The sequence below is a fragment of the Ptiloglossa arizonensis genome, chromosome 1, assembly GCF_051014685.1.
Source record: "Ptiloglossa arizonensis isolate GNS036 chromosome 1, iyPtiAriz1_principal, whole genome shotgun sequence".
In the NCBI taxonomy this organism is placed as follows: domain Eukaryota; kingdom Metazoa; phylum Arthropoda; class Insecta; order Hymenoptera; family Colletidae; genus Ptiloglossa; species Ptiloglossa arizonensis.
In genome coordinates, this window is record NC_135048.1 from 19,689,509 (window position 1) to 19,700,631 (window position 11,123).

The 11,123-nt window shown below is 27.9% G+C and overlaps 3 protein-coding genes across 6 annotated transcripts; 1 reads left to right on the forward strand and 2 right to left on the reverse strand.

Annotated features, from left to right (window-relative positions):
- The first annotated feature begins 882 nt into the window (after positions 1–882).
- Rfk (Riboflavin kinase) lies at positions 883–2,290 on the forward strand. The gene is made up of 4 exons (XM_076326312.1): positions 883–1,153; positions 1,516–1,664; positions 1,795–1,897; positions 1,976–2,290. Exons 1-4 carry the CDS (start codon positions 1,066–1,068, stop codon positions 2,089–2,091), a joined length of 456 nt encoding a protein of 151 aa, XP_076182427.1. The 5' UTR covers positions 883–1,065; the 3' UTR covers positions 2,092–2,290.
- LOC143154264 (uncharacterized) lies at positions 2,284–4,768 on the reverse strand. Its single transcript, XM_076326222.1, has 6 exons — positions 4,287–4,768; positions 3,938–4,199; positions 3,739–3,865; positions 3,374–3,642; positions 3,159–3,304; positions 2,284–3,097 (listed from the first exon to the last, which is right to left on the reverse strand). Exons 1-6 carry the CDS (start codon positions 4,660–4,662, stop codon positions 2,445–2,447), a joined length of 1,833 nt encoding a protein of 610 aa, XP_076182337.1. The 5' UTR covers positions 4,663–4,768; the 3' UTR covers positions 2,284–2,444.
- Positions 4,769–5,151: 383 nt separating this feature from the next.
- LOC143149152 (putative ATP-dependent RNA helicase DHX57) lies at positions 5,152–11,025 on the reverse strand. 4 transcript variants are annotated; one of them, XM_076316305.1, is made up of 14 exons: positions 10,816–11,025; positions 10,576–10,738; positions 10,030–10,172; positions 9,494–9,629; positions 9,231–9,415; positions 8,697–9,157; positions 8,082–8,605; positions 7,700–8,007; positions 7,149–7,638; positions 6,705–7,087; positions 6,488–6,612; positions 6,088–6,407; positions 5,402–6,016; positions 5,152–5,324 (listed from the first exon to the last, which is right to left on the reverse strand). In XM_076316305.1, the coding sequence occupies exons 3-14, from the start codon at positions 10,098–10,100 to the stop codon at positions 5,181–5,183; spliced, it is 3,762 nt and encodes a 1,253-aa protein (XP_076172420.1). In that variant the 5' UTR covers positions 10,101–10,172; positions 10,576–10,738; positions 10,816–11,025; the 3' UTR covers positions 5,152–5,180. The 4 variants fall into 4 exon arrangements, with proteins under 4 accessions (XP_076172420.1, XP_076172431.1, XP_076172412.1 ...); XM_076316316.1 differs by having other exon boundaries at positions 10,576–10,755; XM_076316297.1 differs by lacking the exon at positions 10,576–10,738.
- Between the last annotated feature and the right edge of the window lie 98 nt (positions 11,026–11,123).

Sequence of the window (11,123 nt, forward strand, 5' to 3'; positions counted from 1 at the left end):
TTTTTTGTTTATTTGCAAATATTTACATACATCTATTACAACCAAAATGCTATTACTGTTTCTTTTTATTTTATGGTTCAGTCTTTACGGATATGTATATATTTACCTGTAAGCGAACAATATCTTTTTAACCAATTTACTGAAGACAACCACAACTATGAACAATCGTTAGGTGGTTGAACTACTTCAATAGCAATGCTGAACTTGAATTTTGATGAACTTGATACACTGCAATTCATTTTTTCTATAAATCATAATATTTGTTATCTTTTTGTATAACTACAATGGAAATGTAAACATAACCTAAAACCAAGGTTGATTGAAACCCCGATGAAAATCATTCATTGATAGTATTTGTAACCCTCACCATTCATTGGTGAGGGTTTTGAGCTCAAGTAACCCTCACTGTGTTGCATAGTCCAGTTTTCACTATTAAGTTAAAAATAAATGTTGGCTGATTACCGGTTAGTATAATGCTCGTTTTTGACACCGCGTGCGATTATGTATTTAATCAAACAACATAAGAAATACATAGTATTAAACGAGTATTATATCGATCAATAATCAGTCAACGTTCATTTTTATTTCATCGAATAGGGAAAACTGGACCGTGAAAATTGGGCAACGTAAAAAGGTTTTTAGAATATGAGGTATTGCATAGTACGGTCAGAGAATAAATGAAACTTGAAAAATATTATTAAACTATAAGGGTAGTTGAAATTTTGAACTTTACAAACTTAAACGTATTATCGTTGAGGACATTACATCTATATACGACAAAATTAATTTCAAAAATAGTTCACTGGTAAATGGCTATACCATTTCATTATCCAGTAGGGATGCCAGGATCTCTGCTATCGCCCTGACTCCGCTTTCATGCCATTGGCTAAAATAAGAATAGTAAAGAAGGAACTATACGCGGACAAGACCTAAAGATTCTCCCTCCACTTGATAATATAAGAGCAACTTCAGCCAATTGCTATGTGATTGCAGGAAAACATCTTATCTTTCCATAACTGATAGTGCATTGTAGTCGTAAATCTAATGTCGCACTAAGGATATATTATGTCTAACAAAAACTTACCATATTGTTTGAAGGGATTAGTTGTCAAAGGTTTTGGTAGAGGTTCCAAGGATTTAGGTATACCAACAGGTAGGTCTCAAAATTTAAAGTTTGATTAGTGGAGTATAAAATTTATCAACAAGAACTTTGTTGATAATAAATAATCTTAAATTTATCGATACTTAAGAAAATAATCTAAATTCTTATTTGAAACTAGCAATTGATTTAGTATATAGATATTGGCAAAAATAATTATAAATATTTAAATACAGTATTACATATTTGATCTTTAATGTAATATCTACAAGTAATATGGAAGTATATAAAAGTAAAGTTTTTTAAATTATGTTTAAAAACATTAAATAAACACTTCAACCACTTAAATAAAGTAGTAATGTACAAACATTTAGAAATGTTTTGTGTAATTAAGCAACAATTTTAATTGTTCACAGCAAATTTTGAAGATAAAGTAGTTAATGCTTTACCTAAAGATTTTGATACTGGAGTTTATTATGGATGGGCTTCTATAGATGGAGAAATTCATAAGATGGTTGCGAGCATTGGCTGGAATCCATTTTACAAAAATGAAAAGAAAACAATAGTATGAATTCAAATATATAATGTATTATAGATTATTTAACATAATATTTTGACACTAATATTATATTTTAACATTTAATACTTTATGCAAATTAAATAAGGTTTACATTATCAATACATTATTATTATAGGAAGTACATTTACTTCATAAATTTGAAAATGATTTTTATGGAAAACAAATTGAAGTAATTTTTGTGGGTTATATACGTTCACAAAAATGTTTTACTTCTAAAGGTAAATACATATATATTTCTATAAAAATGTTTAAATATTTTGATTTCTTTTTATTAAATTATCTTTTTACCATTTCAGAGGAATTAATTAAAGCAATAAATGATGACATTGCAATTACTGAACAGCAATTGCAGCAACCAGACATGAATACTTTTAAAGAGATATTTTTAAAGAATATTAGTACTTCAAAATGAAAAAAATTTTAATTCCAAGAATTAATTAGAGTTTATTTATAAATAAATAATGTATTAATTGTTATACTTCTAAATATATTTTGCTAGTAAGGAATATAGATACATATACACTAAATTCATCATTCTTTAATGACATATAACATAAAAATTTTCAATTGAAAATTTGATGTACACAACATTATTTGTATTTTTTGTTATACACACACAAGTATTTATATTATATTTTTAGTGTAGTATTTATATAATTATACTTACATGTATTAAAAAATACATAATGAATAAACATCAAATTATTCTTATATATATATATATATATATATTCTTACAAAATTAATTTATCATGTTATTAATGTTCAATTTGTTCCTGATGATGAAGGCAATGAAGATGATGGAGGAGGAAGAGGTGGTGATGAGGATGATGGTGGTGGTAGTGGTAGTGGTAGTGGTAGTGGTGGTGGTGGTGCTGGTGGTGATAATGGTGGTGGTGGTGGTGGTGGTGGTGGTGGTGGTAAGGATACCCATGGAACGTTCATTCTTGTAAGAGACTGTGGTATTTGTGGTTGCCAAAACATATTGGTATTTCGAAATCTTAAATTTGAGGATACATTTGGGCGATTTTGAAAGGATAAATGTCCTGGATGAATTCTTGGAGATGTATTGAAGGGAATTCTAGGATTTAAAGGCATAGCTGCACCATCTTCATTATAATAATTCTGCAAACTATAAAAATTCTGATTAATACTATTTACATTGGGATTTACATATTGTGTTGATTGTAATGTAGTTGGATACATTCCATATTCATATTGTTCATTACTTCCTGGATGCAAACCTCTTGGAATTGATGAACAATTATTTTGATAAGAATGTGCCCATAAATTTTGTGATTGATTAACAGTCTGCATGGAAGAAAATTGTCTCTGCCCTCCTCGTGAATAATATGCTTTTCTGTGTCTTTGTGTATTTCTATTCCATGGGTGATTCGATTGCCAACCAGTAGTGGGGCCTAAAAGTATGAATACCATGTATACTCAATGCTAAATATTGGTACTGCATAAGAAACTTACTCAAAGTACGTTTTCGTTTAAATGGTATATCAGTTTCATTCGTATTGCTTATTTGCTTTGCTTTTAATTTTTCATAATAAGTTCGTTCTTCTTCGTCATCAGAAAATTCTGGAGGTTCATCTGCTGTTGCATCAATACCTTTAATTCTGTATTAATTATAAGTCATTAAAAGCATTACATGTTTAGTTCATTAGGTAAACTATATTTAGACTTACTTCATTAATTCATGTAAGAAAACTAAAGATGTGTATTCTGTATTTGGACAAAAGTAAACATTCATTCCCACTTTAATATCACATGCTTGAATGTGTTCTGAGCTATTAAATCTCACACAATAATGTGGTTCATTCACTTGCCCAAACACATCAAATATTTTACCTAATGCTCTTTGTCCTCTTTCAACAAATAGAACTGTATCTAAATTTAATGTGGGTTTCTCAGGCTTTGGCCGTACAACTACTAATTGTTCAACCATCCATGCAACCTAATATTTGTATTTATTCCATTATATTAATCTATACTCTACCAATACAAAATATATTTAGCAATACTAAACCATTAACTTAGAATTTCTAGATACCTCGCCTAGTGGATCACACAGTACTTCAGGTACACTAATATTTAAATCTCCAATACGTGGTAAATCATCTAATTCATTTTTCATTTCATTACCTTTTCGTTCTTTTGTGTTATTTTCTTTACCTTTCCTGAAAGTATAAGAAAATTAATCTAAAGTTTAATGTAATAGACATAAAATTTCAAGAAAATAAATGGCTTACTTATTTGTACTGTCATCACTATCTGATTCATTTGATTCAACTATTACTGAAGAATCATTGCTAGTAGTGGAATCATCTTCACTATCACTTTCTTCACTTGACAACGCTCCTTTGTTTGATCTATAAAATTGCATTTCTACCTCTTTTAAAATAGCAGTTTCATCATTCTCATGTTTATTGAGGTCAGAACTGCTTTCTGTTTCTGAATCAGAATTTCCATATTCTATAGCAATATTAGAGAGAGAACATAGTTTGTTGCTTGCTGTTAAAATTGATTAATATAATTCAATATCTTTTAATTAAAGATCATAGATATAACATTTATGAAAAATATATTTTATATCCTTACATTTTACTGACAATGCTATATTGTTCTCATGTACAATACAAATATCGTCATCCTTCAGTTTTATGTTTTTAACTAACAAATCTTTACTTATACTCTGCTCATTATCATCATTACTAATAAATTTTTTATCGTGATTCACTATTGTAAAAGATTCTTGTTGTTCATTTGTATTATCTTTTTCATTGTCGATCAAAATTATTTCATAGTCATCCGTAGTATGACTAGGTTCAAAAACATTATTTGTTATACTTTCTTCGGGCGTCGATAAATTTTTAACAACACCTAATGCACTATTATTTTCTTTAACATTTAAAATTCGTTCATTATATTTGTCATTTGAAATAACATTTTCTATTATAACCTCATCTGCTTCCATTGTAGTTTTAATATACTTCCTTTAAATCGCAATGTTTAATAATAATAATATTTAACAGAAATTTTTATTTTAAGATATATCTCTTTTATTCTTATATAATAATTATATATAAATTTTAAATAAACATATTATTTATCTAGAATTACCACGTGTATTGCAGCACATCACGAATTATATAAATTGCTATAGGTACTATGGTTATGCTTTTTTTGGTAATCATATTCTTTCATGATTTATTTTTAAAGATTACTTTTAATAATGGAAGAAAGTAGTACTAACAATAATAAATCTTGCAGTAAAATATTTATTGTTGTTACAAAATAATTTGTTAAAAAATAAAACTCTCAAATATAAAGGTAGATGATTTTTATTCAATCTTTCGATTAAAAAAATTGATTTTTTATATTATTTGCTAATTACATACTGTACACTTACTTTTTATAGAATAATTTATCAATGATGATAGGATTTAAAAAAATTCAATACTAGTATATTAGAAGTTTAAAATATATTATATTCTATTCTCTTGTTATTACATTCACAATTGTTTGTATAATTTTTTTTCCATTTTGATGATTTAAGAGATTTAAAAGAGGATCTTCCATTTTTTGTTCTAATAATTTAACCAATTCTATTTTCATTCTTTGTAAAAGTTGACCCACCTAAACAAGATTAAAGTATTTTTAAAACTATAATTAAAATTTTTTATTCAATATTTGTAAAGGATTAATAAGCTTACCCTATGTGATTCAACACTAAACAAAATCCAACCATCTTCTAATGATACAATAGATAGTCCATTATGCAATTCTATATTCAATTCATAACCAGAAAACAAAATCAATAATAGAATTGGTACCATTGAAATTTCCTTAATGAACACTTTACTCGTTTTAATTTTTTCTTGAAATACTAAATATGGACTGGAGAAATAACCCACATGGAAATTAACAGAGGACGGATGAATGCTAACAAAACCACCATTCTTTATTTGAAATCTAAGTTCTTCTGCCTTAGGTTGTATTGGAATTGCTCCAAGAGATTGTACTTTAAAAGATTTTTCTGGTGTAAACACTTTCACAACATTAGGATAAAGAGCAGCACAAAGTAAACCTTGAAGAAGTTTGTAATTATCATTGTTGATGTTTAGTTCGTGTCCAGTAATCTTCAAAATTTTATCAATATTCGGTTGCCGTTTGGGCAAATTAATAGGAACAAATCCAATTGAAACTAATAATTCTAAGAATTGATACTTAATATCCGCTAAAGTATATAATGTGCGCATGGATAAACAGTTTTCATTAGCAAAAACAAGTCCTGTGTAATTACTCTGCGCAATTGCTTTTAACCATTTCTATGAAACAAATACAAAACATATCAATATTTTTTTCATGTTACAACACATATTCATATTTATACATTTACCTTATATGCTTTAAGAATAGTTAAGTGATCGGAATTAGCTGTAAAGAATTCTTTCTTAGCATCTATTTTCTGTCTCTTCTCAAAAGGTATGATAAATGGATTTTTATGAGACAAACAAGCTGCAATGGTAAGAGCGGAATCAAGGCAGCAAAAGATTGCTCCAAATAGTATTAATTTTCCGATTCGTACGTTTACGGGCAGTGCAGCGAGATGATGGCCTAATGGAGTCAAGATTTGTTCAGAAGTAAATGCACCAACATCTTGTAGACGTTTAATTGCATTATAAATATTTTCGTCTGTAGGTGGTTCTAACATTTTACCTAAAAATGGAATTAGAATAAGTATTTTGTATGAAAAGGATAAAGTAAAATTAACTTTACTACATAATTTGTGTTATTACCTAAAATACTATTGAATGTGTCTACTTTCCTTCCTTTATGTAAAAGTTGAATACGTAAAAGTAATGGTTCTAAAGGAATCCTTAATATTTCAGGTACCGGTTGTGCCAAAAAATGGTATTTAAATCTGAAAAAGTGAAAAATTTTAATAAAGAATAACCAGTTTCTATTGTTATAGAGTGTAATGTATTAATTCAATGTTTAACAAATTATACATACTTATATGAGGTATATAAATGAATGCACACTCCAGACATTACACGTCCAGCACGACCTTTTCTCTGCAATGCATTTGCTTGCGACACCCAACATGTTTCTAAACTTTCCAAGTTTTGGTTTGAATTGAATCTAGTCTCCTTCATTTTTCCACTATCAATTACAAAAACACAATCATCTATAGTAATAGAGGTTTCAGCTAAATTTGTGCTGAGCACTATTTTTCTAATTTCTCCAGTGTCCTGAAAAACCAAATTTTGCTGTTCGTTAGATAAAGTTGAATGTAATGGTACAATAATAAACCTTCCTCTATTTGGCGAAAGATAAGCATTGCCAATTAATTGATTTTTCAGTGTAATAATTTCAGCAAGCCCTGGTAAAAATACCTAAAATTGTAAGGTAATTAATATATAATTTCATTGAATTACGAAAAACAAAAATACTTACTAAAATGGAACCAGATTTTGGATAATTATGGTCTCCAAAAATAATCCATTCTAATATTACTTCTATAAGTTCAAAATTAATATTTTCATGATCCATGATATACAAATTTTTCTGTGTTTGTTTACTGTAGCCTTGATATCTACTAACAATTTGTGGTAACGTTAAATTCTCATCCTGAATTGATTCTTTAACTACAGCAGCATGAGCACCTTCTACTTCTGCAATTTCTAAATCTATTTGCAACTGCTCCCAATCACCCTTAACTTTGCGCGTAAATTTCGAATTTTCTTCGAGTACATAATTTATTCTCTCAAATATGTCTTCCAAAAAGATTTGTTCTACAGGGAATGTTTTTCCTGGAATAGATAAAATAGGAGCTTCTCTAAAGTATGCGGAGAAAGCTTCAGCTTTAAGTGTTGCACTCATAAGTATAACTTTCAGGTTTGATCTTTTAGGTAACAATTCCTTCAATAGCATCAATAGGAAGTCACTAGATGAGAAATGATAATACTTAAATAAAGATAAACAAGTTAATATAATATACATCTCACCTTTCTGCACTTCTTTCATGAACTTCGTCCACAATAATATGAGTCACATCGGTCAAGTCTGGATTCATAGATAATCTTTGTAACAAAATGCCAATTGTACAAAATGTTAATCTAGTTTTATTAGATATTTTACTCTCTAATCGTATTTGATATCCTATTGTGTCACCTATACGTTCATTTCTCTCTGCTGCAACTCTTTTTGCTACTCCTACTGCACTTATTCTTCGAGGTTGTGTACATATTATGTTAATATGTTCTTTTGATTCAGATCTATTAAGAATCCAATCATCTAACAAAAATTGTGGTACCTAAAATATATATCATGTTCAGAGTTTTGTTAAACTAAAATTAAAACTCATACAACATCAATAATTTTATTTACCTGTGTACTTTTACCACATCCTGTTTCACCTGAAATTATAGTAACTTGATTTTCATGTACTGTTTTTAAAATATTATCTATTTTAGCCCATGCAGGTAATTTTCTTCTAATTTTGTTCATTTGTTTATATTTAGGACTTTTTTGTTTTTCTTTGAAATTTTCATAAATTAGATCATCTGCTTTTAATATTTCTTCCCACGTAATGTTGTCTCTATTTTTTCTGTCAATAGATCCCAATTCATGATGTGTAACTGTATCCATTTCATCATTAGAAACTGGTAGTTTTGGAAAAAGTAGTTCATTTTGATCCAAAAAATGTTCTTTATTCACTTTTAAATATTCTTTTATTTCATATTCATTCTCCAAAAGGGATATTATAGAAAAAATAGAAGGAGTGCCATCTTCAGATAATACCTGTGCTTCATTGTGTAATTTTCTTCCTATTCTTAAACAGTTTATACTTGGAAATGTACCATCATTCTTATAAAAGTAGAAATATGGTGGTTCGTATGGGTATTTACAACCTAATGAAATATAAGAAAAGTATTCTTCAAATGAATATTATTAATAATTTATATATCAGATGTATAATTTAAATGATTTTATGTAGAATACCTTCAGGAAATCTTATTTCCAATGTAAAATGCGGATCCTCTCTTTCAGGCATTCTTAATGCTTGTGGTTGTTGATGTAAAAATCTACATTTATTTCCAAATCTACATTTTTTGTGAATAAATAATCTACAAACTGCTTTTTCTTTTTCTTTTTCTTGTTGTAGCTTAATTTTTTGTATTTCTTGTTCTATTACATCATTTCTTACTAAATAATTTAACTTAACTTGGACAATCCAAATTTGATTTTTTATTTTTTCAATAAACATATCTCCATAAATAGATTCAAGTGCCTCTTTTTCTTCATATCGTCTTTCTAATAAATCTGTCGTATCAACATCATCAGATATTTGATTTCTTCGAATATTTTGGAGCCCATAATATTTATAGAATAAAACTTCTAAAGTTTTTCCTATGTCGCCTTTTGTATGTATTAATGCTTCAATGCAGTGTGATTGATGAAAACTAAAATTAATATAATTGTTTATAATTTACATTAAATTATTAAAATTTCATGCATATTTATGTTAATATTCACCCATAACTTTCAAGTTTGGATGTTGCAAATTGTCTAATAATTTGTTCTTGAATTTTAGGTGTAGTATCTTTGGACGAATAATCAACTATTCCTTTAATAACTAAGTTGCCTCTTTCCATCCAATATTGTTTATCTAAGTTTGACTTTTTATTTTCAAATTCTGATGCGTCAGAAAGTTTAAAACTCTGTAAAAATATTACTTTATCTACTAATAACATATTTTAGAAAATAAAAGTATACAAATTCGTGTTGATAATACATACAGAACCATAAATATGTTTTAAAGTATCATAAAGCTGTCGTTCAGATTCTTCAGATATTCTTAAAGTTTGCATTTCTACTTTAAGTTTTGTTGAAAAAGGACTTTCGCTTTTACTTTTAGTTTTTCCTGATACATTTCTGTTAGATATAAATACATATTTTTAATAACAAACAATATTATAAAATAAGTAATTATTTAGAAGGTTAGACTACTCAGTGATTTGAATGATTGTTTAATGATATAGAGGACAAGATTTGGAACAATGTTTTCCTTTATATGCACATGGCAGTCAGCCTTAGTTTCCAAGGTATTCACAAAATACTTTTGCTAGTACTGTATTAGTATCAACAGAATTTTAAAAATATTTATAAAAAATTAAAGTCAACCAACATACATATGTAGATGAAAAAATGGTTTCAAATCTTGTTTTCTACAACATATCTCAAAATCATTGAAATAAGTGGATAAGTCAAACTTCTAAATAATTAACTCCATTGTTTTTATTTTAATATAGGATAGTTTGAATTTTCAACTTACGTGACACACTTTCCTGCATTTTTTCTTTCTAGTCTAATGTCTTCCATTAATTGAATGCTATTATGGTCCATTATTGAAAATTAAAAATGAACAATTGTTGAATAAGTCTATTTACAAAATATTTGTAATCATAGTATTCCCACCTGAAGTGTGCAAAAGGACTTCACATTAAATACAAAAATTGTATCCCTATTAATAGGGAAGACTTTCTTTGTGTAATACAATTTGGGATCAAATATCCGTGTGAAACAATACTAAGAGCATTTTTATATAACATTTTTTTAATATTTTCGAATATTTTTCTGATTAAAACAAAACTAAATATGACATAGCCTAGACATTTACTTATATAATAACCTAATAACTTATCATTCTTCATAATTGTTGCTAGTGAATTACAAAAATAGGTACTCAATAAAATTCAAAATAATATTACACCTGCCATGTATGTAATTGACATAATACAATATTTTATTTACTTTATTAAAAGATCGAGTAAACAAAAAGTTTCTAGAGATTTAAATGATGAATAATAATGTAGATTACTTTATGGTCGCGATTCACAAGGTGCTCTCTTTTGCGTTGTCTCTTTTGTAGCAAGCGTGCGATATATTTGTTTTTCGCATGACCATTAAAATGCTACAGAAGTGGCAGAATACACGTTCTGAACCGCTCTCGTGTGCATGTCATTTTGTGAGATTATCAGACTCTGGAATTCATTTGTAGCTAACGATAAATGTGAATGTAAATAAGAACGTCATTGTCTCACACGAATATTGCCACTACCTCGACTCAGACTCTCTTCGTCCTCCACTTGCTATTTTTTTCTACGTTTGAAATGAGTGATAAAACACAAAAAAAAATCGTTATCCTTTTTCGACAAATACAACTTCTTGATTCCGAGGAATGAACACTTAGGGCAAGAACACTGTATATCTTCCAATATTTTAAGAAAATTAAGGTTAAGGAACAATAACGTGCAACTAGTGATGACAGATGAAAACACATGAACGAATCTCAAGTTACCTCTCTAATTTACCACTAGAGGGCTATTTATAGCAACTGATTCTTGCAAGTTTTTTATCATATTTTTT

Bases quoted from the DNA above. Each gene is read 5' to 3' on its own strand.
- Rfk (XM_076326312.1), top strand. From the start codon at position 1,066: ATGTCTAACAAAAACTTACCATATTGTTTGAAGGGATTAGTTGTCAAA. The intron at 1,154-1,515 runs GTAGGTCTCAAA...AATTGTTCACAG, and splicing joins GGATTTAGGTATACCAACAG to CAAATTTTGAAGATAAAGTA. The intron at 1,898-1,975 runs GTAAATACATAT...TTACCATTTCAG, and splicing joins AAAATGTTTTACTTCTAAAG to AGGAATTAATTAAAGCAATA.
- LOC143154264 (XM_076326222.1), bottom strand. From the start codon at position 4,662: ATGGAAGCAGATGAGGTTATAATAGAAAATGTTATTTCAAATGACAAA. The intron at 3,643-3,738 runs GTATCTAGAAAT...TACAAATATTAG, and splicing joins TGTGTGATCCACTAGGCGAG to GTTGCATGGATGGTTGAACA. The intron at 3,305-3,373 runs GTAAGTCTAAAT...TAATTAATACAG, and splicing joins TTCTTACATGAATTAATGAA to AATTAAAGGTATTGATGCAA.
- LOC143149152 (XM_076316297.1), bottom strand. From the start codon at position 10,100: ATGGACCATAATAGCATTCAATTAATGGAAGACATTAGACTAGAAAGA. The intron at 8,008-8,081 runs GTAAATAAAATT...TATATATTTTAG, and splicing joins GATGTGGTAAAAGTACACAG to GTACCACAATTTTTGTTAGA. The intron at 6,613-6,704 runs GTATGTATAATT...TCACTTTTTCAG, and splicing joins CATTTATATACCTCATATAA to ATTTAAATACCATTTTTTGG.